Raw genomic sequence first — 26,451 nt, 5'->3', positions numbered from 1 at the left:
GGGATGTACCATGGTGGTTTTACAAAACAGGACACCCTTTGTAAAAACAACTCTGACTGTTAAGTAGTTTTCCAACTCTTTAGCACCTTTCCAATGGCAATGTAATAGCCTTACACAGCCACCAGATAATACATACGTACCACTTTCAGCCAGTATCCCAAAACTGACTGTCAAACCATGGGAATATTTGGCTTGAGAAATGGCATTTGTACATTTCAAATGATCCTTATCCTAAAAGCTTGAGGCATGCTTTGGAAAATAATAGTATTTTAGTAAATATGGTAGAGAAACTATTTAGCAAGTGAAATTAAAACAATTAGTAAATGTTAATATTTTACTGTAGAATAATTAGCTATAAGAAAGATTCAACATTGAGTATTAATTGATACACTAACTGCAGAATTTGAGACTTGCATTACGTATATGTAAGTACTGTTTATATTGTATACATATACTTAGCTTGGCTAGATAATATATACTGCACACTGGTTTTGGAAGGCATTCTGTGTGTATGTGCAAAACTCAACCTAGCCAAAATAATGGTCACTAGCCAAGAGAGTTGTCAAACAAGCTGGATTAATGGTCAGTGTTAAACTACACACAAAACTATTTCTGAAAAACTAGACTCTGCAGACATCCTTTTCAATCTTTACAGGAATAAGTATACATTCATTAGTGAATGAGATATGAATGTTTGTAATATATGAAGAGCTGACTGGTGTATATATCAGATTGAGATACTGCATAAACAATTACCTAGTTGGACAAGCAAAGGCTACTTACTAAATCCTGATCACCTAAAGTCATTATAAAGGTGTAGGGAATTGTAACAGCCGGCAGAGCAGGGAGAAGACACATTTTGTGTGCTTTAAACATATTGAGCATTCAGGGGTAAGACAAATTCAACTGGAGTATGTGGGTTTTCTGGAACACACACCAGTTGAAGATTACGAAAGGCTGTTAATAGACACATTTTGACAATGGTGAGTTGAAAAAAAGAAAGTGTTTCCCTGATATACAGCATATAACCGGAATGTATTTTTGAACCTTTGGCCAGTGCTGAAAGTTAGGTTTTAACAGAGAAGGAGAGAAAATTATGACAGTTAATGATGTTCTGACTAAGTTAATTATATTCTCTGTAGGAGATAGGAGAGGTGGGAGGAAGAATTGTAATGTGAAGTAAGGTGAGATAGGGTAAGGTTAAAGTGAAGTCAAAGTTAAGGTTAGATTTCAGGTTAAATGTTAAGGTGAGGTTAAAGTTAAGATTATAGGTAAGGTTAAAGTTAAGGTTACGTAAGGTAAATTAGCTGTATTTGAAGGTAGGATTTAGGTTAAGGTAGGGTTACGGGATAATGTAAGGTCCAAGGTAGGAATAAAAGGTGGGGATGAGGTCAATGGAAGACGTGTTAGACTGAGGATAGATTCCTCAGAGAGATCACAGCTGGAGAGGAGAGCAGGGGGATGACCAGTGGATCACCCACCCCCAGATCTAGAAGGAGAGGCGGGAAAAAGGTAGTGGTTAAGAAAATTCAGAATGGTTAAAAATAGGCATTCGAAACAGACATTATGCTAAATCATGAAACGTTATTCAAATAAAACGAAACACTTGAAAGCATTACTCCTATGTATTTATTCTTATATTGGGCGATTACAAATAACAACGTGACTTTATCAAATATCTAAGCACGCGATACTAATTAATTAACTAATTAAAGGGTTTTGTGAAAGACAAAAATCTATTGAGTTAAACATCCATATACAAGTCTCTAATATAAATCTAAATATTCAAGTTCAACAATTTAAAAACAGGGCATTTAAAAGCAATGCGTCTATGATAAAAAAAAAAAAAACAGTACAAATAGGTGAAGAATATCTGCATTGGGAAAATGCACCGTGTTTGTAAATGTTGGGTGAAACTAAATATCGGAGAAGTTAGGTGAAGTTAAGTTAAGATCCTGAAGCTCCCGTCTTGGCCAACTGATATAGCGCATGGCTCTGGGGATCTGAGTTTGATTCCCACTAGGGTTCTGTTATGTATGCACTCACAGACGCTGGATATATTGTTAGACGCTTTGGATATATTTATGATGGAATCGAGGGAGGTGGAGGGTGAGCGCTGTGTTTCAGACACAAGATGTTTAGAAGGTCTCTTGTTCAGAAGACTCATACCTTCCCCTGCGGATGTTCCTGGTTCCCCAGAGAATGGTGGGAAGAGCAGGAGGAACAGAAGACGGAGAACATGGTGACAATGGGGAAAAAAGAGTTCAAAGTCAGAATCAACAGCCATTTCCTCCTTGACTGACTGGCATCAAGGAAGCTGTAACATACAGCTAAACACTGGGTTCTGGACATATGGGATCACTTTGATAACAATATGACCATTGTAAGTATTTGTCTTTTCTGAATTCAACTGTAGAACGTTATATACTTTTCTTTACACAGGAGCAATAAAATACATTTACAATTATAAAAAAATAAAAAGTATCCGTGTAATAAAAGGGAATAAGTACAGCAAGCTGGTCATTATTTCACAAAAATGACCGTAATGAGCTTATTTAAGAGACAGGTCTTACTTGAAGCCCCAGCCAGTGCCCCCCAGGACGATGGCCCCCACCAGGATGGCCCCAGCGATGGAGCCGATGATGATGTTGGTGCCGCTGGGCCCTGGAGGGGAACAGAGGTGCTTTAATGTCACTGTGCACAATAACGGCCTCTGGTGGCCAGATCTAGAATCGGCTTTTTGGCCCGGAGATGAGCTTGTCGACACAAAGAGAGAGACGAGAAAAAAGCAAAGTAGGGTCGTGAATGGATTGTTTTAGTTCTTCTAATCTTACATAGATTTGAACTGAAACGAAAACCTGCAGTGATAGGCGTGGAAAGCAAAACAGAAGTTTGAATGTAAAATACAGGTGAGAAGAGAAAAGTAAAAGGTAGAAGGACTGCATTTATAGAGCTCTCTCTAACCAGTGGCCACTCAAAGCGCTTTAATATTCACCCATTCATGGACACATTCACAAACCGACGGTGGGCGACAGCCAGCTCATCAGGAGCAGTCAGGGTGAGGTCGGTGTCTTGATCAGGGACACCTCAACACTAGGAGGAGCCGGGGATCGAACTAGCAACCTTCCGGTTACCAGCCAACTCGCTCTACCTCCGCAGCCACATGACGCCCAAAAGTAGGAAGCACCTCCACCCCTACCTTTGTGCTTCTCGGGGCCCTCCATTGGCGTGGGCAGCAGGGCGGGGTCGAACACGCTGCAGTCCTTCCCCGTGTAGTCCGCGTCACAGATGCACCGCACCTCGTTGCTACACGTCTGGAGGGACAGAGAGGGGCAGGTTGATCTAATGTAGGTTTAAAACCTAAACTTAAATTCAGAAAGTTAAAGAAATGTGCTATAAGATGTAGATGTGGACTCAAACCGCCCTCTATTGATTGGTTAATCGCATTCTATTGCACAAGTCACCATGTTTTGGCTTTAACTCCCGACATAATAATAGGGACCCACAGACCCATACGACTGGCAGTCCTAAACCACCGGCAGACACGCTGTCTAAGTCGATGTGAAACTGAAAGCAGAACAGACAACAGGCTTGGTGCCGTGGCGACGGACCCCGTGGTGGGAGCAGATCCGGGCGGGGGAGGAGCCGGGGCACAGAGTGAGGTTGAAGGTGTTGACGGCCAGGCAGTGGCGGTTCAGACACATCATGTTGGGCCCGCACGGCGTCCCGTCCTCCACGTAGCCCAGGTCGGACCCGTCCTCCAGCACCGCGTGGCCGCCGCTTAGGACAGAGGTCAAAGGTCAAAGGTCGTCAGGGAGCCACAGGTGAGAAAAGAGAAGGAAAGGGTCTCTAGGTCAGCGGCTCTTAAATAGTGGGTCGGGACCCCTCAGTTGGTCTTGACCCATGATTGGGTCGTGGCCGCTGATTGGGTCGGGACCCATCACTGGGTCGTGACCCATGTGTGGGTCACGACCCGTCAGTGGGTCGTGGCCCCTCATTAGGGGCTGAGCAGGGGATTGACCCCATTAACATTTGAAATAAATAATAGTTTCATTATTTCATATTGATTTATATAACTCCCCAGGTGGATTATGGCAGGACACTTCCAGGCATCCTATGTTAGAAGGGGTCAACGCATGTAAACAAAGGGTAAAGACACACACACACGCACACATACACATACACACACACTCACACACACCCACACTCTCCTAACTGTTGACCAAAGCTAAACTGATGAGGTTTCTAAAAGGATAATTTGCAAATTATGGCATGAAAGCAGAGTAAAGTTATCAGTAAAGGCGATGATGTTTTTCAGCTAAATGTTGCAATAATGATAATACAAAAATAAATAATAAATCAATCGATTTTTTTGAAGTTGTGAACGATTCAGAATAATAATCTATCTCGACTTTTAACTACACCCCTATTAAAAATCATCTTGATCCAACTATTAAATATCCTCAGCCAGTTCCCCAATCTCAGATTATTAATGTCTGCATCTACAATGTGCCCTGTAGCACAATCAATGCTTAAGCTCCACAACCACAGCTGAGTAGACTAACGGCACAGTTTAGTGTGGAGAGGTTTAGCTCCAGGGAAAATCTGGAGGAATTCCACATCTCATATTAATCCTCTTGTTCCCTCTTGCCTCCTATATGTTCGGACTCATCCTCTCTCACTATCTCTCTGTCTTACCCTTCCAACTATTATCTCCACTTTCTATCTGGAGTGTAGGGCAGACTGGTTGAACAGACTTTGGCTGTGTTGAGGACCAGCTTGTGCAGTGGCGGGCTGGCTCTGGCTACAATAGATTAAGAGTGAGCAGCAACAACAGACTCCAGCTTCAATAAGCATCGGCTCAATCAACACTACAGGAATGTGACATTAGTCAGGTCGCAGCTAGAACCTGAAATAATTCAACCCATAAAACCCCCGACATTCAAACACAGTGTGAAGTTAGCACACATTTGCCACCTGACACATCTAACACATTTAAAGGAGAGGAACCTCGCCGATTGTTTGATGAAATAGGTGACGTTATATTTTTGATGTGGAAAAACAAAGACATTTTCTCTGTCAGATTGCAATTCCCTAACTCGATTTCTGTTTGTTCTTTATATTTATTTATTGCGTTCATGTCTCATGCGTGAATGCCGTTCAGAAAAAACTTTTAATTTTTTAATCTTTAACTTTCTATTTAGTTCATTCAGTAGTATGTATATATTCAACAGTTCAAAATACACAATGTATAATTTGATCGGTAATGATGGCCTTCTATTGAAAAGGGGTCATCTCCGCTGAGTGAACCAAGTGTAGATTGTCAGGTTTTGCTGTATCTTTTGGTCAGTTTACATGAGTGGACTACAACTGCTACACACAAAGTTTGTTCAAAAATCTCGGCTGCCGAGCTTGGCTGATGGAATCCTTTGAGTCCTTTGAGTCCCGTGACCCTGGGAGTTCTACGTATGAGCTCACCGGCAGTCCATATAGCGGTTCTGGTGGTACACCGTCAGGCTGGTGGGCTCCCCTTGCTGCTCCCCGAAGCGCGGCCTGGAGGTCAGGTTGGTGCACATCAGGAAGCCACACAGAACGTCCCTGATAGCACACACACACACACACACACACACACACAGAGGGAGAGAGACATAGAGTTAGAGACAGGGAGAGGGGGAGTGTGAGAGAGAGAGAGAGAGAGAGAGAGAAACACAGAGGTAGAGGAGCAGAGATGGGTAGAGAGATATAGACAGTGATAGAGAAGTAGAGAGACAAGAAGAGAGAAGTAGAGAGACAGGAAGAGAGAGTTAGAGAGACATACAATGATAGCAGGTAGGGTTGAGGCGTCTTGCTGCAGGACATTTAGAGGTAAACCGGTGGACCTGGGTGATCAAACTCTGAAAGTATTTTGTCTGGGGGTCAGACCCATGGATGTGTTACAACAACTGGATTCAGCGTCATTCATTTCGACGAAGCAGCTCCCGAGCTAAACAAGGCAGCCTAGACGATGTTCCCCGTTGCCCCAGAATAATTATGGCTATATTGGGAGAGTGTGCTTTAGTAGGCCGCTGAATGCCAGCAGGCACATGACTCATGGATGTCTTCAAAGACTTCCCAACCACAGCTCCCAGCACAACAGTGCCGAGGCGAGTGCACATGCGCTAGTGCTCTAAGTGCCCGTGAGTTGGCATTGTATTGACTGTAGCTAGGTGGAGCAAGGGTGAGGGCGTGGTCACCATCACTATCCTAATAGTCCAGTGAATCCCTGCTTTTACCCAAGGGTAATTGCAATAGCCATCAATCAAGGTTTTATGAGATCCCTAGGGACATTCAAATGGCGTATTTGAAGTATTCCATTGTATAATCTGTGTCTCAAAGGTAATTCAGGGGTTGAAACAACGCAACACCAAGAACTGCGAATCGCTGCTTCTAAACACACTGTTTTCATATAATGAAGGGCTGAGGCAGCGGATCAAACCATTGTGGGTTTATGCAGACACACCAGAGCAGTGTGGCAAGTAAGTGAGAAACGTGGCCATAAAATGGGGTGTGGTAGTGGTACACAAAATACTGGTATGAGAATTGAGAATATCCTCTGAAAAAGGTTCAAAAGGTTTTATTGAAAAGGTCGACCCTGAAAACGTAGGAAAAGACACCTCATATGTTTGATAAGGTATACATAGACCCCCCGATATCCACTCTTAAATATTGAAACCTTACTTTTGAGGTTCAAAAAGTATTTACCAAGGAATCCATGATGGTATGCTTTCAATACATGATGCAGGGGGCTATTCTCACTCCCTCACCCACTCAAGCCCCTCTGCTGTGCTGTCCATTTTATTTGATGGAGACGGTATTACATTTACATTTATATTGAGGTGATTTTGCTGACGCTTTTATCCAAAGTGACTTATAGCCATTCATTCAGACATTCACACACCGACGGCGGAGTCAACCACGCAAGGGGACAGACAGTTTGTCAGTTCCTCCTGAGCTACTGCCGCCCCTATGTCAGTATAACTCACAGCTTCTGGCACGGCAGCCACCCGTGGCCGCTAGGGTCCCGTCCACAGTTGCCCTTCTCCGAGCCCTCCACGTTGAACTTCTCGTAACAGAAGCGGTCCGCAGAGTCTGGGAACAGGGGACACCATTTATGAGCTGTAGATCAGGGTGAGGTTTAGGAACCCACCGATGGGACTTAAAGGGGTGATTGTTTTGTAAAAAGTCAGCCATTTGAAAATCTGCCTTTCCCTGTGCCCTAGTGACCTCACTAGTGGGTGTGTCCACCTAGATGTATGATGGATAGATCAGTCCACCAACCTAGCCAGTGGACCGTAGCAAATGTTGCTTATCTATACATCATCACACAACTGTGTGATGTCTGGTGTAACATACAGGTTTTAAGAAGGAATCAGCTGTGATGTCTAACTCAGTGGTTCTAAGAAGGAATGTGTGACGCCGTGTGTCGTCTGGCTTAATCAGGGATGAAGGAACGAAAGACGGTGAGTGTAACATACTGTAGCCCCACACGGACAGACACTGTCCGTCTCTGGTCTTGCAGCGTCCACCATAGCAACGGCCCTGATGGGATAGGAGACACAAGATTGGGATGAACTCTAAATACATAATTCATAGATAAGATACATATATGAGTCTGTGGTACTTTAGGGGTGTCATGTAAATATTGGTGGTATTGAAAGGGTTTGGCCAAACTAGAGACATACTACTATAATAACTACACAAACAAGATAAACAGACATACCTGCCCAGTCTGACACGTGTATCCATTCAGCTTGTGGACATTATGCGGACACTGGAAGAGAAATGTGAATCATTCTCATATCCAATGATACTTAGTTTTAAGTTCTATTCTTGTTGATGAGTAGATGTACACAGAACACACCAGATTAATGTTTATGTTCATTTGCTGTACTACGGCACTGTTTTTCTGTCATCCACATAATACAGTCAAAAACCAGGGATGTATGATCTCTGTTTTTTTTTCATGTATGATATAGGTATTTTCATTACTTACTGAGCATTTCATCATTTGTATTTGACCTGAGTATACTAAGGAGATGCAATCTTTGATTAAATACATTTGTTTTTGTATTTCAACTATTTCATTTATCGTTTTAAACTTCAACATAAACACAGCCAAACCTTCTATTTTGAGATTAAACAAAACATAATCTGCAAAAACAATAGTACTTTGTTTAAAAACTCTGTGTATAATCCCAACAAAGACCAATGTCAAATTGGATTCAGCAGCAGCATCGACCTGGTCATACACCAATGTTTGCATCTCATAAAATACGGAATTAAAAAAGTGTTCTTAGTTCATTAATGAGCGAGTGTCTTTCACCTGGCTGGAGTCTCCTGTGCAGGTCTCAGGGATATCGCAGTCCCCCACCGCCCCTCTGCACATCGAACCCCTCAGCTCATACTGAACACACAGAGCATCATTCATCATTTCAGAGAGGAGAGAGGGAGGAGAGGGGAGAGGGGAGGAGGAAGAGAGGGGAGGACAGGAGAGAGGGGAGTGAGAGGGGAGAGGGGAGGAGGGAGGGGAGTGAGGGAAGAGGGGAGGATAGGAGAGAGGGGATGAGGGAGAGGGGAGAGAGGGGAGGAGAGGAGAGAAGAAAGGAGAGTAGAGGGAAGGAGAGATGGGAGAGAGGAGAGGAGAGAGGAGAGAAAGGGGAGATAAGAGAGGGGAGGAGATGAGAGAGGGGAGAGAGGGGAGGGGAGGAGTATCAGAGGAGAGGGAAGAGGAGAGAAGAAAGGAGAGTAGAGGGAAGGAGAGATGGGAGAGAGGAGAGGAGAGAAAGGGGAGATAAGAGAGGGGAGGAGATGAGAGAGGGGAGAGAGGGGAGGAGAGGAGTATCAGAGAGGGAAGAGGAGAGAGGAAAGGAGAGTAGAGGAAAAGGAGAGGCGAGAGGGAAGGGGAGAAGACAGGGAAGGGATGAGAAGAGAGAGGAAAGGGAATGAAGGATTGAGGAGAGAGAGAGCGAAAGAAAGTGATAAAGAAAAGCATAGTGGTCATTAGGTGATCTCTGGGTGTTCATACAGTTTTACATATCACAAATACCAGGATGCATGTTTGCTGCATTCAATGTGAAATGATAATTAAATTAAAGTAATATCAATAGAATAATAAACAAAATAAATGCAACATAAGTCAGATATAAATCACACTTGCTGCCATTCAGAATATTAAAGGTAAATCGCTGTGTCCTTACCCTGCAGTCTCTGCAGCAGAGGCCAGTGCTGCACATTGCATCATGGGTAAGGGTGCACTTCTTGCAACAGGCCCCGCCGCTCCGGGAGCACTCCTGTGGAAAACACCCCAGGGTGCCTTACTATTCACAGCACACTATAGAGAGCCCCACAGATTTGGCAGTTCAATTCGAAGATTCATTCCTTATTTTAGTCCATGGCCAAAATTAACTCCTGAATCAGCCTACACCGGTTTAACCATTTAATTGCCTTTTTCAGTTATCTCTCAGATATCCACAAAAATAAAATAAAAGTGTCTGTCCTGCTTATAGTTCAGTTATTATTAGCATTAAACTACTGTAATAAGAATTTAAACAGGTTTTAATGTCATGTTTTCATTATTAAATGTCGACTTTAAATCACAAGAATCCCTTTTTCAACGCCTTATCATTTAGCTTTCTTTATTATCTATCTAACGAGCATATTGGGTGTCCTTGAAGAATGTTACGTTCATGCTTGGTGTGAAACTGTGTTGAACAACTCTGTACACTATGATCGACACTCACACCGCTGAGTTTAATGGAGATATTGGTTTTCAATTAATAGCCAATGACACAACTATGGAAGGCTTCTACACCGCGAGAGGAGGTGAGCTGAACAAACACCACGGCTCGTTTTCGTCTTGACATTAACCATGTAAACAATTAACCTTGGGTCTTAACAAACGACAGAATCCTCTAAGCTGATGTATGAAGTGTATAGCTTCTTACAAGTAACTAACTACTCTAAATATAAGGAGACTAAAATGTCCTTTAATGCACAAGGTGCTATTTGCTATTCTGGACTTTGCTATTCTTAACCAATAGGAATTTACCATGGATACCACATCAACACATGGCACGAAGCATAAACTATCTCACATTCTTCTGCAGAAGACTCAAGACTCACTTATTCAGAGTTCACCTAGACTCTGCATAACCGCCCCCTCCCACCCCTCCAACACACTTATTGTATGTTGTACGTCCTGGCACTTAATGTACACACTTATTGTATGTTGTACGTCCTGGCACTTAATGTACACACTTATTGTATGTTGAATATCATGGCACTTTAATAGTACTTAGTTGTGTTGCATCTTATCCTAGCTAGCTTTGTTGTATACAGGAATTGGTTAACCTAGCAATCAATGGTGCTTGGCACTTGGTTCTATGAACATCCTTACTGTACCGACATAGATATATTATTTCTCCTTCTTCTGACAAATGTACTTATTATAAGTCGCTTTGGATAAAAGCGTCTGCTAAATGCCCTAAATAAATAAACAGTACATCCCGGTATCATCATCACCAGCCGACTGTGTTGTACTCACCAGGTAGGATCCACAGTCACACTCCTCCCCAAACTCTAAGAAGCCATTGCCACACTCTGGAGGATCCAGCAGCTGAAATACACAGACACAGCATCTTGTAACATGAGCATTACCACCAAGTCATCACGTCACAATGAAATAATATAAAATGACGATGAAATGAATATAACTGGACTATAACCCATAGTAGGTCATGACCATAACAATAGTGTACATAACACTATTTCTACTCCAGCAGAAGAGCCTCTACCTGGAATGGTTTCTGATGACAACAGAATATAGCATACCCCGATGAAATCCCCTCAAAACCCCAAAACAAGCATGAAAAACACCACAACCAGTTTAACTGACTAACTAAACACCATAGACAATCACTGAATGAAGATAAGGACAATAAAAGGCACATTTCTAACTAGAACTGCCAAAACAATGTTAATATTGGGTAAGGCAGATTTTCAAATGGCTTGCAATGGCTAATCACACTCACTCTGGTTGGCATGATATCACCCCTTTAAAATTGATGCAGTCCTGCGTCGGGTATTGGTATTGACTTAACAACAGGATGAAGTAGAGGTGCTGCAGGTTTCAGACGTCAAATTTTTACCGTCTGTATTAACGTTAACACCTGATGCATGCAAGGGCAAGGACAAGTGGGATTTGTAAATGAGCTCCCCATTAAAGATCAATCCACTCCTGTTGGGTCCACCCTGCCACAGCTCCTCTCCATGCAAAGCTCACCTTGCTGGGCTTGTTGAAGAGGCAGCTTCCCCCTCCATCCTGGAGGAACCGCAGGTACTCGTCTATACTGCAGCGGGAGAACTTCCTCGGCAGGTAGTACCTGGGGAGATAGATTGAGCGAAGAAACTTTATTAGTTGAACTGACAGTGGACATCAGAACACAAGGAATTATTCCAGCTTGGCAGTTAGATGAACAAAGAACTATTGGAAAAACTATAAAATAATAAAACATAAATTTAACAATTAAGTGTAAATTATTAAAATCTCTGCCTTCTATGCCTATTTACGACCACCAATACATTTTAAAACAACTAGTTATCTCTTTCTGATTCCTATTGCTACTCTGCACGCTAATATTGATCATCCACATTGAGTGTATGAATCTTCACATCTTTGCTTAGGATAACAACGTCTGATAAACAGCCCAATGGAAGAAGATTGTAAATTAATGTCACAATGAAAAGCAATTATGCCTAACATGATGACAAATTTACAACAAACAAGTTGAATGAAGTGAAAGTAGATCATTACAAACTCTGTTTACGGTCACAATCAAATCATGAACCTAAATTAAATAAGTATTTAAGAGCTTTTTTATTATGCAAAATTTGTTAGAAATGGGCTTGGCCATCAATAGCCATCTGCCAGTGATTAGTGAAATGCTCTGTGAGAAGAGCTGTTCTGGTTGCTGTCTGTTTAAGACAATTTAGATTTTTGACAAATCAGGGAATGTCTTCCAGAAAGAATCCATAATTCCTGCCTTCACGCACACAGCGTTATTATCAACGGTGGTGTAATGTATAAACAGATTTTGTGTTTTTAGTTATTGTTATTTCCACATCCTTGCTCCCTTCGGCCCTTTTTCATTCTCTCGCTCTTTACTCCTCCACTACTTACTGCAACTTTAGCAGCCATAATGCAGCCACAATGCAGAGGAATAAAAGAACAGTAAAGTATGATAATGTTTTTGTTTAACTGTGGGGAGGAGGCAAGGCTTATTCCTCAGTAGTGTCTTCAATCAATTTCACATTATTGATAAGGGTCTCTTAAACTTTGTATTGCAGCTGTGCACAAAGAGAGCCGTTCTCTCACCCAGTGTCCTCCATGATGCAGCCCAGCCACGGGTCTGGGCAACGGCAGTCTCCTGGTAAAGTTATAAAAAAACAAACATCATACACCTTCAAATAATGAAACACTAGACAGTGTCTTTAATTCCATTAATTGTATTTACATTTTCTGATGATTACGTTCTAGAAAGCTGCCCTGCACTGTTACCATTTCACCACTAGAGGGAAATGTTACAATTAGACAAGCAGGCTAGATATGTTACTCTACGTGTAAAAAAAAAAAAGTACAACAACATGCCAAATTGTAAACTGCAGAGAGAGGTGAAGGATGTGAAGGGTCACCTGCGGAGGGTCTCTGCTTGTTCCACATCATGCCAATGTTCTGACCCAGAGTCTGACACAGAGTGATGGCCATCGGACCCACGTTGGCATACTGGAGCGCAGAGACGTAGATATAGAAATAGAGACGTAGACACAATGATACCGTACTGATACATAGCGATAGCCACACACACATACATACTCATAGATAAACATAGATAGGTTATGCTATCGATGTTTACAGACACGGCACATATATGGACACAGATGGAATCCATTGACATCATGCCACATTTTTTTCGATTTTCCTTTCTCTATCTTTCCCTGTTTTTTCTGATCATATGGTTCTGGGTTCAATCCCTATAGTCCGAACTTAAGGCATCCCTCCACCCAACTGCTCCTTGGACACTGTAACACGATTCGGCTACAAGAGTCTTTCTAAATTCTCAAATTGTCAGTAGACAATACACAACTAAATAGGAATCCTACCCATTCCCATCCTTTCTCACATTAACTACTTGTTACTAATCTATATGAAGTGCCAATATGAAATAACCCATTCTGTTGAACGGCGGGGATTCTGACCTCATTGACTCCGCCCCCCCGTGTGAGGGAGCATATCCCGCCGATGTAGGCCGTCCCGCTCTTACTGTTGAGGAACGTCCTGCCCCTGGAGAGAGAGAGACACACACAGGCAAAAACATTGACTCTCCGCCAAGAGGAGGATTACATTTAGAGGATTTCGCTGCCGCTCTTAACCCGAACGTATTACAAGCACTCATGCACACACTCACACACCGACGGCGGAGTCAACCTCGCAGGGCGACAGCCAGCTCGTCAGGAGCATTGAGGGTGAGGTCTCTTGCTCAGGGACACCTCGACACTCCGGGGATCCAACCAGCAACATTCCGATTACCAGTCAACCAGCTCTATCTCCTGAGCTACTGTCGCCGAGGATGATCGAGGCTAACTTGCCATCTATTAATACCATTGACCGAAATAGACACCAAACGTTTTTTCGACTTTTATTGTGAAAAGGCGTTACGACGACTCACGAGAAGAGGTGTACGGCGTCACTGTGCTCCCGGATCCTCTCCTTCCTGTACTTCATGAAGTCGCGCAGGGTCACCAAGGGGTCGTCGCCCACGGAGACCATGTTGTGCAACGACCACGTCTCCATGGCAACCAGCACGATACGTGTGTTGAGCTGTTCCTTGAAGATCTGACAGAGAGAGAGAGAGAGAGATGATGTTGTTGAGGCTGGCAGCAATCAGTTTGGCATTTATCAGCAACATATTAATAATGAAGATAATAATACAAATAGTTAACTTCGAAACACTTTTGTGGCTAGGGTTTGTTTATTTTATTTACAGACGATTTCATTCCGCCACTCTTTCAAAACCATTTTCTGTCTATCCTCACTATCCCAGCCATGAGAGCACAAAGAGCCCATATAAACATCTTGAATACCTTACAATAATGTGCTCCAAGTACTAATTATGTTTATCACAAATCAATCCAAATCAACAAAACACATACTCCCTAATCACATCCAACTGATGACAACTGATCTCACCGCAGACTATGAGCCAATCAGAGAGAAGCATGTGGTATGACCCTGTGCTTTGGCAGCAGTCTCCCACATTAGTGTGTGGTTACAAAGTGACATTGTCACTGCGGTGAAAGAGGAGAGAAGGAGGTGGGGGGAGATGACTCAGGAGAATGTGTGAGGAGTAATGTTGCTAAGGGGTCTTTGAGGCTTACTTACTGCATCAGCCATGTTGACCACAGCCTTGGCAAAGTTCTTGGTCTGGGAGAAGGAGCGACGGAGCTGGACAAACTGAGGAGAGGAGGAGAGAAGGAGAGGAGAGAAGCAGAAAGGCGCGGAGGAGCAGATAGGAGGAGAGTGCAGAGAGGAGGAGAGGAGGAGAGGAAGGGAGGAGAAGAGGAGGAGAGGAAGGGAGGAGGAGAGGAGGAGAGGAAGAGAGGAGGAGAGCAGTGCCGGAAGAGAAGGGGAGAGAAGCAGAGAGGGGTAAGGTGAGGAGAATTAGAGGAGGAGAGGAGCGGAGAGGGGCAGAGAGGAGAGGAGGAGAGAGAGAAGAAAATTAAGATAAAAGGAAAAAGGAGAATGGATAGAAGAAGACAAGAAGAAAGGGGATGAGAGGATGAAGAATAGTGTTACTGTCCTACATTGAAAAACAAAAAATGTTACTACAAAACATGGAGACAGAGCCAACATGAGTGTAGTTTGTACCAGGTCATGGTCATTCACCACCATGAGCTCGATGTACTTGGTTTCTGTCGTGACGGTGCGCTGCCCTGGTTTCACCTGCAGGGGGCGACAGAAACCCAGACTGATAAAAGTTGTCAAAGCTTGCGTCCTCATAACCTTCACTCAGGGAAAGAAAAGGCACACAAAAACACATTGTTCTCAGCAGGTGAGAACAGTATCCCCCACACACACACACACATACACACCAGGTGAGACTATCACTCTCTATCTTACTCCCACACACAAGTGTCGTGAGGATAAGTGTGTGTGTGCGTGTGTGTGTATGTGTTTGTGTGTGTGTGTGTGTGTGTGTGTGTGTGTGTGTGTGTGTATGTGTGTGTCCTTGAGAGAGACTTGGCCAGTAGTGAAGGACCAAATCACACTGCTGTGTATGTGAAAAAGTTTCACATACACTAGCCTGTAAATTTGTCTGGAGAACCAAGCGATCTCCATGACTATATACTGCTGGTTGGGTGTCACCACTCTACCAGACTGGTTTGTTTTTTGCTTGTGTATGGAGCATTTAGGAAACACTAAAATAATTCAAACACTAAAAGACATTCACAATAACAAAGGGATTCAGAATTATAGTTATATTTTTAAGGACTAATGTTATGTAGTTCTATATACATGTTTCTGTAACGGGTGGAATTGAAACATGGTTCTTTATATTTAAATCAGTCTCAGGGTTGACAGTGTAGCTCTATACATTTGTGTTTTTATGTGGGTGGTGGTTGACAGTATCAGGTCTTGGGTGTGACCTGTCTTTTGGAGCGTCTGAGGGTTTCCGTGGCGATGGGAATTTCGCCCGTGTCCTTTATTTCGGCATCTTTCTCACTGTGGTTGTCTGTCAAGCACAAACAAAGTAGGGGGAGATAGAGAGAGAGAGAGACAGGCAGATAGCTAAGCAAGTGAAAAATATGTGGTTGTGTGTGTGTGTGTGTGTGTGTGTGTGTGTGTGTGTGCGTTATCCCATATGTGATCGAATTGTTTTCTCAAAATACACCCTGATCACTGGGAAGGAGAGAAGAAAGTGGACAGAAGAGAAGTAGTGTCATTAAGTAGGAAGGGAGAGAAGGATAATTAAATGGAGGGAGGGGAGAGGAAAAGGTGAGGAGAGAAGGACACAGGAGAGGGGATAGAAGAAGGGAGGAGGTGGGGATATAGTAGAGGATTTAAGCCGGGAATTGTTGGCAGGGATGTGGAGGGAAATGACCTGATGAAGGACAGGGTGTGGTGCAATGAGAGAGAGAGAGAGAGAGAGAGAGAGAGAGAGAGAGAGAGAGAGAAAACGGACGAAGAGAAAGAGGACAGGGTGAGAGAGATGAAGATAGTGAGAGCGAGCCCAAGATTAGCCCAGCGACAGCCAGAAAAAGAGACAGAAAAAATGAGGGAAGGGCACTGAGAACAAAAGAGAGGCAGAGGGGGAAAGAGAGAGAGACAGGTCATTGAGGGAAAGGGATGAGGTGAAAGTGACACACCATAAAAAGTATTTAGAGAAACAGAAAGAAAAACAGGAAGAGAAAGAGGCGGATAAAGTCATTGAGAGGGAGGGAGGAGGGAAACAAAGTTACACCTAAGTTAAAGATAGACCTGTATCGGGGAACACAAGAGATAGGGTGGGAGGGAGGGATGGAAACAGAGAGCGAGACAGAGCAAGAATGAGAGAGAGAGAGGAAGGGAGACAGAGAGAGGAGCAAGGCAGAGAGAGAGAGTGATAAGGCGATGGAAACATGAATGGAGAAGGAGGAGAAGGAGGCTGTAACAGATGATGGAACAGGAAAGTTTGCAGTGGGATGGAGGTCATGGAGGAGGATGAGGGGTGGCGTGTCAACGTGGGAGCTATGGAAGGTCCTACCTGTGGAGGAGGGCTGGAGCAGGTCCACGTAAGCCATGCGATACACTGCATGCTCCCTGTATACCTGTAAAGACATTTGACGTATCAGTAAACACACCTAAGCCCCTTTCACCGTCTTTCCCTGCAAAGTGACGGAGGATTCCCTGCATGTGGTCTCGAGTGAATGGGAAGAGGGATTGATATGCTGGGAGTTTGCATCTCCATTACAACAGGGCTACCCAATTGTGTCTTTAAGTGATGACACACTTATCTTGAGTTTATTGAACAACAACACAAACTCTGAATATATTTTCTTTTAAATTCAAGGCTGTTGTCATTTTTTACAACGGCCGACAGATTTATTCTTTCACAACATCAATTAAATTTGATGTTGAATATTCATTTTTGGTTTCTCATCTCAATAGCTTATTGAGTGCCGAAGTATATCAGATTACATATTGGACAATGTTTCTCACATATTCCCCAGAGTGCAACATGATGTCGTTGATATGGCAAACAAAAATTGATGATTGTTAATATTAGCGATATAATAGTGTGAAATATCTTTTAATGTCGAGTCTGTAGAACAAGACTAATCTGACCTGTTTTAGCTATTTCTATTGCAAGCAAACATCATCAAACTAAAATCCCTGCTGAGCGCTTGAATCTAACTATTCAAAGTGTTGAAACCTCTAGCTGCTCTCCACATAACAATGCATCTCAGACACAAGAACCCAAAGTTATTGTTTTTAGTGTTAGGCCTATATTCTTACAATCTGACAGACAACTGCTTCCGAACAGAAAGCAGGGCTTGCTGTTCAGAACCAGTTTTTGTCTCTCAAAATATGAGGTAAGCGCATCCCACTTGGATGCGGGTCTTGCGTTTTGGCCTGACTCGGGAGATGCTCCATCTCAGCAGTCGGGTTTAACCTCGTAATGGAAACAAAAAGTCAACACGCCAATGGTCGACTAAATGGGGCATGGGAAAAGGGCCATGGGTCCATCAGCAGAGGGATGGGGCTCAGATAGAGTACCTTCTGAATGGACTCCATTAGTGCAGGGCTTTCTTAACCAGTCACCTCTTACTGTGTCACGCCCTAAACCCTCTCTGACCCCCTTCTTGCTGTGTCTGCATATCCCTCTGTCTCCCTTCCTGGACCTCACACGAATTGGCTCTCAGAGGAATATACATATCTTGTCTACAGTCAGTCCGGGCCGGACGATGTTTGTTTTCTGGGGAATTGAATGTCAACTCAACAGTTTCCATACAGATAAAGTAACACCTTCATCGCCAGGGTGGCGATGGGGAAAATGAAAGAGAGATGAGAGAGTAGAGTGAGTGTGAAAGAGTGTAGTGAGAGAGAGAGAGAGATAGAGGGAGAGAGAGAGAGCGAGAGAGAGCGAGAGAGAGAGAGAGAGAGATATGTGAGAGGGAGAAAGAAAAATATTGACCACATTAGAGGGAGAGAGACGTGATGATATGAGAGCAAGGAGAGAGAAAGAGAGAGAAGGAGATGAGGCGGAGACAGGTAGAGAGAGACAAACAGGAACATTATCACACACAATGACACACAACAGGATGTGTGTGAGTATTCAGGCTCCTTAATAACTTCCCAAATAGAGCAGAACAGAACACGATATGGCGTAAGATGGGTAACAGGGTTGGGTTCCTCTAAGATTAGAACGTAAAAATAAATCTGACATCCTGGATACATTAATGTACGAAACTAGGGAATATAATAAACGTGTGAAGTGGGTAAGTGAAAAGGTGCGACACCGAGGTATACAACGGGTCGTGGCCTCCTGCGACCCTTCGACCTCTCGGACAAAGCAGGCGCTTCCTCGGAGACATCCCCAGACACCCGGCCTCAGCTTACCTGCTGGCCTCCAGGGTCCAGCGGCTCCACCCCATAGGAGGAGGTCCCGTCAGAGAACATCCCCCTGGAGGATGACAGTGGGTTCATGTATGAGATCATATGAGATTATGTACTCTAGATTGATAAGAATGTGGATTATTTAGCGTTATCACGATAGCATAGGTTATTCTTCCCCCATGGGACCTTAGGGTGTCAGGCGTAAGTAAAGCACAGAACTTTTTGAATAATAAAGTAAGAGAAATATATTTGTACAGATTAAGAGTAGTACAATTTTATATGCTACTACTCTGATACAAAATGCTACTATCATCATTTAATTTGAAATTACCAGTATTTAATGTATTAATTAACATAAATCATGTTTTAAAATGCTTGGGCAAATAATGTATTTCGCACATCATTTTACATTCAAAATGAGAGGGAGAGGGACATTTTTTTGTAAACTTTATCGATCATCTTTGGGCCGGTTAAACGTTGTAACCGATTATAATACCATGGGAATTTGACCAATCCAACTAATAGGACATTTAGACATTTAGAACATGATCAAATAAGCAGGACAGCAAACCGAGCCATTCGCAAAGGAGAACTGCTCACATGAAATATTGCTCATAACACGATGCTACTATCAAAAAATGCATGGGAGATTTGCGAGCGCAGTAGCAAAATATGTCCACGCCAATCTGTCTGAATGGCTTGGATTTTATTAAGATTCCGCCTACTGGCTGTAGTAGTGAACTACAGTTTGTGTTGCATAGGAGTTACTGGACGTTTAATTCTATTCAGCAATATAGACCAAAATGATGCAATCGGATAAATCTACAATCAATCGAGTAACGAAACGTGTGACCCATCAGCGGCAGCCATCCGGGTCTGCTACTTATTTTTACAGCTGTGCATAGGCTATATGGGCTATTGATTAGTTCACCTAGACTCTGCATAGCCCTCCCACCCCTCCTACACACTTATTGTATGTTGTACGTCCTGGCACTTAAAAATAGTATAATGCGAGTACAATCGCTAGGGTTAACCTAGCGATTGTAAGTGCTTGGCATTTAGTTCTATAAACATCCTTACTGTACCGACAAGAGATATATTGTTTCTCCTTCTTGCAACAAATGTACTTTTTGTGAGTCGCCTTGGATAAAAGTTCTGCTAAATGAGTGGGTAAGTATTAATACACCATTATATTTCCGATATCACCGTATAAGAACATGTTTGGTTGAACTGACCGGAGGCCGTGGCAGGTGGACAGAGCAGCCCAGGACCGCTTCTCCCCTCGCAGACGCCCGTGGTAGTAGCAGTGCTCTGCTCCCTGGAGGGGTGGACACACACACACACACACACACACACACAGAACATGATGGCTCTATGATAAGCCATAGTCCCGGGTCATCTCAATCAGTTGTGCGGTTGGTGTTGTGGTTCAGGTGTCCCCACAGCAGACATAATACCTGCCGTATCCTTTTACTTGGTCGGGTGTGTGTGTACTGTACACCAGCACCACAGACACCCCTAGACACCCCTTTCAGCTAGATGTGGAAAGGGAAAGTGTGTGCATCTGTCTTCAGACAGTGACACACACATATATATACATATAAACATATATATATATATACAGACACATATATTTATCTATCAAAATATTTATATGTGTGAATTTATAAATACACACATTTATACACAGACATTAATCTATACACACATAAATATACGGCATACACACACACACACACAAACGTACGTGTGTGTGTTTATTAATATTTCTGTGCCTCTGTATCCCTTTGTGTGTGCATCCATCCGTGCATGTGTGTGTGTGCGTGTGTGTGTGTGTGTGTGTGTGTGTATGTGTGTGTGAAGGTCAGTGTCAAGTGTTTGTAATGAAGCCCAATAAGCGATGGCTGCCACCTGAGCCAAGGGCAGTCTGTCCGGGTGAGAGACACAGGCTGGCAAAGTGACAGAGAGAAAAACCTTCACTCTTACACCTGGGCTGGCAGTCAGCTCCGCCCCCCCCCCCCAGCCCCTCCACTGTCCCAGGAGAAAATATCATTCATAATTAAAGACGGGTGACATGCCATTGTTATCGTCGAACTCTGTCCATCACCATTGTTCACTTGAAAAGTTTCTCCACTCATTTCTCCCATCTGGATGGAGTGGGTAGAATGATGATGATCTTCTGCTGTGCCCCAGTATCGTATCCCCTTTCAGTTTTAACAATATCTTTTGATTGGCTGTGATTTTATTTAGATTGATAATGTCAGGGAAAGGACATTTTCAAGCAATGCAATACGTATATGTATCAATTGTATGCATGCAGCAAACATAAATGGTGTTATTTGAGTCAATCTGTTTAAAAACAACCCTGATCAAGGGACTGACCGATCACATTAAAATGCCCTCTGTACTCCCTAGACACGGCTAACGTGTGTTTATGGTATTTTTGTCTCTTCCAGGTATGAACAATTCTCTAGTGTTAGCAGCAACCTTACTGCTGCCTCAACCTGTTGTTTGCTCAGCGTACACACATAAACTGATACCGCCATTAGAAAATGCTAATGCAGGGAAGGTGAAAATGTATATCTGAACACCAGTTGTACTTGTGTTCAGACATACAGTTGTACATTTCTAATTATTCATTGAGATAGTAATTGACGTGCGCTCTTTCTCCATCTTCCAATGTCTCCCTCCAGATTGTGACGATGGTATAACAGGGTGGGGGTGGAAGAATATAGTGGACTAGATGGGGACATTCCAAATGCCATGATGACCAGAGACACTGTACATCACAACAGACTACTACACACAGGTACACATAGGCATGCAGTTGTCCACTAACCTTTACTTCATAGAAAAAAAGATTATTTGAAAATCAAATCAAATGTTTCAAATGATTCCTTGAGATACTTTTCATTAGATCCCTCTCTTCCTTAAGTTATCAACCTTCCACTTTCTTTGTCAGTCACTATCTTCCCTCCAGATTATTCCAACATAGAATCATAGAATCAACATAGAACGTCATTATCCAGACCTCCATGACCCTCCACCCCACTGACTGTGATCTGAATCCACCCAGACCTCCATGACCCTCCACCCCACTGAGCTGAGGCCTGTGATCTATGACCTGGGTGAGAACTTAGCGTCCCTTCACCCTGTCTTTGAATCCTCACCCCTCCTCCATTTTACACCTCAAGACGAATGTTGCTGAACAGTATTGGGTTGAATAGTTATAGTAGATGAGATAAGGCGACAGCCAAGAGCAATTGGTTTGCAGGTTTGATTGTTGCAATCAGAGGGAACATTCTTAATGTATAAGCAAGTCTTTTGTCTTCCCTTTCTCTTCAGCTCTGTACTGGGCTGGCAAAGTAAGCCTGACACAAATAACCAATCAGGCAACAAAGCTGGAAAGAGCATAAACCAAAAGGTCACACACACACACACACACACACACACACACACACACACACACATACACACACACACACACACACACACACACACACACACCACACACAGACACACACACACACACACACAAACACACTTTACCAAAAAACATCTATATTTTCGTCTTGAAGAAACTAAATGTGAATTACTGACAATCATTTTCTTGCCATATTTCTAACCAAGGTTCTTCAGTTGGTATTCTCATTTGGGTCCGTCCTTTGGTTCTGTGGCTAAGTAAATGTGAAGAGCAGAAGAGCTCCCTCCAGATTTTGTACACTAGCTATGATTGCGTCAGGCAATATGGAGAAGGGCCTCCCATTGATCTTTGCCTCTGAATCACTAAAACCACCCCCAGAAGATACATCTGCTACCAGTTAGGAATAACCTAATATTAATCAAGATCAAGAAACTTAATATTTCTTTAAGAATAAGAAGTGAAAAACAGACAGGGCAGACTGAACCATCTCCACTGACAAAACTGAAACACGGTATTTCCCGTAGATTAAATATGCACTTAGGATTTAGCAGAAAGAAAATAAATGAAATAAATAATGTACAACGTTACACGGCTAAGTAGAGGTAAATCTAATTGGCTGACAGGGCACTAACACTAACTGGTCGGGACTGAGTGTGGAGGTAATGACCTCTCTCAGTCGGCTAACGTCGTTAACAGGATGTGTGTATGTGTGTGTGTGTGTGTGTGTATGTGTGTGTGTGTGGGGGGGGGGGGAGATGAGCTTCCCAGACAGAAGACTTAATTTCCTGTGAGCTTGAAGCATTTTTGTTGTTTGCTTTTTGATGTATGAGAAGCCGATAATTTTTTTTTATGACAAATGAAATGTAAATCTCCCTTATCGTATGTGCGCTGTATGGAAATTTAACTTCAGCACATATTAATGTGATTGCTGTCAAACCAAACTGCCCGAACCTACCTTTAGAGTCGCGATGTGTAAGATTAAGTCTCACCAGGTTAGGCGGGATACGTAAAGTAATCAGAATAACACAATAACAGTGTTCTCTCCATTCTCACTGGCTGTGCCACTGTGTGATCAACTGGCGTAGCACGGCGGGCTGGATTGTGTGAGTACGAGGGGTTACGGGATTGTACAACTCTTGTGAAAAAAGAAAGAGGTAGGGCCTAGCCAGCATTTCTTATTTGTAGCATATTTCAGGGTTATAGGATGCGATATTTATCGATTACATTGTTGAAATCAATGCTATCAATCAGCATTGAATAGATATGTCCGTGTCCTTTAATTAGACCAAATGTTACACATTGCGACTTTAAGAAATTAATATTCAAAGCTGGCAAAGAATGCTGTGGAAATGACATAAAGTGGGACAGGGAGAAGGGAATTAAAAATAGAACGGCACTACAAAGCTTAATCATCAATGGGCAACTGATCTGGGACGTCGGTTAAAGACACACAGTTACTATGGACACCCATAACCATCATGGACCTTTATGAGCTCAATCCTCCGACACATCCCTCAAATCATCCAGCGCACCCTTTGAACACCAGGGTGGAGGGCGGTGAGACCCTCAGATCCCATGCACACACACACAATCACATACAAGCAAACGCACACACACAATCACATACAAGCACACACACAAGCACACACAAGCACACACACAAGCACACGCACACACAAGCACACGCACACACACAAGCACACGCACACTGAGTCTTTTTCTTATGGCCATGGAAAGACAAATAGAAATACACTGTGGATACCTAAGATCACTCAGAATGGTCTTAGGCAGGGGTCTTCAACGTTTTCCAGGCCAAGGACCCCCAAACTGATGGAGAGATGGAGCAGGGACCCCCTTCTTATAGATTGTTTAAAATTGTGTTTTATATTAAACTGGTTGTATAGTGCCATGTATAAACGTACCTTGTTATGTTGCATTCAATACTAAGATATGTAAATAATACACAGGTTCCTATATTCATGTTTTTATTTTAAACATGAGCAAGGTACAGTGAGTAGGGTGGCCATGCCACTGCCATTCATAAACATAACATAACATAATAAACTGATACCTGCCAAGATCAACAATGTCTGTCAATTGTATGCATGTAATCATGCATAAAAGCTATTCAAACAGACATTTTTAAAACATAAATGTGGAAAATGAAAATGTTTGTTAGTGTCTTTCTTATCTCTCCGCAAGTAGTCCGGTAACTTATCAACCCCAGCTTGTCCGGTTGCTAAGCGACGTCAACGTCTTTGGCAGACTATTTCTCTGCCGATCGCTTATTTTCCCGATAATGACCGGCGTTCTGTACATTAACCCTTGCATAACAGCACTCTCCCTCTCCCAACAGTCTTGGCTGCGCACTCTCATCCAAATACGTATTGTTTGCGGCGGAGGAGGGGGTAGATATAAAGACCGGACGATAAACTGACGTCGCTGTGCTGTCCTTCTTAATTGAAGGAGCAGGCAGAGAAAAGCTCTCTCCTGCTGGGCTTTCATTAAAATCAAATACGTAAAAATGTCGCAGCCAGTCCAAATGTGGCAGGTGTGCACGAGAGACAAACAAACGTACGCTTACCACTTTTGTAAATGCCTTATATATAGTACACATTTGGATCGCATGATAGGAATACATCTATTCCGATTAGAAATCAGATCAAAAGTGTCCATGTAAACGCGGCTAGTGTGTTGGATTCATGTTAATGTGTATTTAAAGACATTTCAATTTGTGGAAAGATTTGCGAGGGGAATATAAAAAAAATGTTGAATCAACCAAAACTTTCACGACCCCCCTGCAGTACCTCTGCGGACCCCCTGTTGAAGACCTCTGGTCTAAGGGCATCTAGGAGGTGTGGAGGTGTATTTATATAAAGGGTGAGGGATATAAGGTGTGAATGGTTGTCTTGATCAAAAGACAACAAGGATGCAAGCTGTGATGGGCATTCTAAGGCCCCGTCCACACGGAGCCGGTTTTTTGGTGAAACCGCATAAGACTTGAGCGTTTCGGCCGACCGTCCAGACGGATCCGGCGGATCCGATGCCCGAAACCGCACTTTTCTGAAGCCACCTCCCAGGGTGGTTTCAAATATATCAGGACCTATGTAGCCTGGCTATACCCATGCTGCCTTGCCCGTGATTTCATTTAGCGCTGCTAGGCAGCCTGGATTCCATGGATCCGATTTTCGCCTGAGATAGGGAACCAATCACAGAAGGGGAGGGACGGCAAGATGATGACGACGTCTATGCAACACACCCATCGTTCTTCCTCATCGAATTTCTGTCGCTCTACATACGTCATGTGGTATAATTGATACGATTGGCTATGAGCTACGCACAAACTCATATGATAGACATTCGTAGCGCCCAATAAACGGCTCCGGGCAATCATAAACCACGCCTCACATACGAGAAAATGAATGTGTGGTTCCCAGACCTCTTCTCAATGTAGATTGAGATAAGGTCTAACCCTATGACGTCACCCCCCCCCCCCACCACCACCACCAGCTGGGCGACGTAAGAGTTGCGCTGAATTCTTTTTTTGTATTCTTTTTGTAGCTCTAAATACAGCCCTTTTGTACATTTAATTGCTAACTGTACATTAAAAAGTATTTCTGTTCAATTTAAAAGGTTTGATCTCCTCTTCGACTGAATGTTTGTATACAGCGCGCAGGCTGGATGCGCGCAGGCTTGACACGCTCCACTTTTTTTTGGAGAACCAGCGACTTGAGTATTTACTAAAGCGTTTCTACAGCTCGCAATGAGTCTGTCTTACGGAGATATTCCTGAAACGTATCAAAGGAACACGGAGGGGAAAAGATAGTTTTCGCCTGTGTGGACGGGTCAAAAATCTATTCCGATCCCACGCGAAGCGCTACCAGGAGGGTATGTTTGTAAACAGTGCGCAGGCTTTATTCGCATGGTCGCCTCTTCCTCTTCTTCCTTTTCTGGAGTTCTGTAGCAGAAGCAGTGCCCCTTATGGCCTGGAATGTGTACTACAGCGTTTCTACAGCTCAATGCGGTTTCGCAATGAATCCGTCTTTGCGGAGATATTCCTGAACCGCATAAAACGAAAACGGATCGTTTTTGCCCGTGTGGAGGGGGCCTTAGCCTAGGGAAGGGAACATTGTTATACAATCAGCTTCAAAGGACAATTTAAAACAAGGGAGGAAGAATCGACAATGGGCAAATGGTTACCATGACATAGATTGAGATTGTTATGGTGTTAGTGGTTGAGTTGTGAACCCCCTCCACCAACACACATTCACCAAACAATGTTGTACTTTAAACCATTAGTTGCATCTATGTAGCTCTTTTCAAGGCACTTAAAGCG

General features: G+C 43.2%; 1 protein-coding gene across 1 annotated transcript in view; it reads right to left on the bottom strand.

Annotated features, from left to right (window-relative positions):
• Positions 1–1,727: 1,727 nt before the first annotated feature.
• LOC307090754 (disintegrin and metalloproteinase domain-containing protein 11-like) overlaps positions 1,728–26,451 on the bottom strand; it is a 29,702-nt gene continuing 4,978 nt past the window's right edge. The window contains exons 5-26 of the mRNA XM_079757518.1: positions 19,927–20,009; positions 18,695–18,758; positions 16,839–16,902; positions 15,742–15,827; positions 14,963–15,037; positions 14,477–14,548; positions 13,764–13,930; positions 13,294–13,378; positions 12,730–12,820; positions 12,413–12,464; positions 11,321–11,420; positions 10,583–10,654; positions 9,237–9,329; positions 8,363–8,443; positions 7,760–7,810; positions 7,515–7,578; positions 7,023–7,128; positions 5,479–5,598; positions 3,612–3,780; positions 3,200–3,314; positions 2,574–2,664; positions 1,728–2,187 (exon numbers count right to left, since the gene is read on the bottom strand). Coding sequence (XP_079613644.1) covers positions 2,139–2,187; positions 2,574–2,664; positions 3,200–3,314; positions 3,612–3,780; positions 5,479–5,598; positions 7,023–7,128; positions 7,515–7,578; positions 7,760–7,810; positions 8,363–8,443; positions 9,237–9,329; positions 10,583–10,654; positions 11,321–11,420; positions 12,413–12,464; positions 12,730–12,820; positions 13,294–13,378; positions 13,764–13,930; positions 14,477–14,548; positions 14,963–15,037; positions 15,742–15,827; positions 16,839–16,902; positions 18,695–18,758; positions 19,927–20,009 — 1,950 coding nt within the window. The 3' untranslated portion in view covers positions 1,728–2,138. The remainder of the gene's footprint in view (positions 2,188–2,573; positions 2,665–3,199; positions 3,315–3,611; positions 3,781–5,478; positions 5,599–7,022; positions 7,129–7,514; positions 7,579–7,759; positions 7,811–8,362; positions 8,444–9,236; positions 9,330–10,582; positions 10,655–11,320; positions 11,421–12,412; positions 12,465–12,729; positions 12,821–13,293; positions 13,379–13,763; positions 13,931–14,476; positions 14,549–14,962; positions 15,038–15,741; positions 15,828–16,838; positions 16,903–18,694; positions 18,759–19,926; positions 20,010–26,451) is intronic.

Source organism: Pollachius pollachius (genome assembly GCF_949987615.1).
Source record: "Pollachius pollachius genome assembly, chromosome: 19".
NCBI classification, from domain to species: Eukaryota; Metazoa; Chordata; class Actinopteri; order Gadiformes; family Gadidae; genus Pollachius; species Pollachius pollachius.
This window is presented reverse-complemented; position numbering and strand designations above follow the sequence as displayed.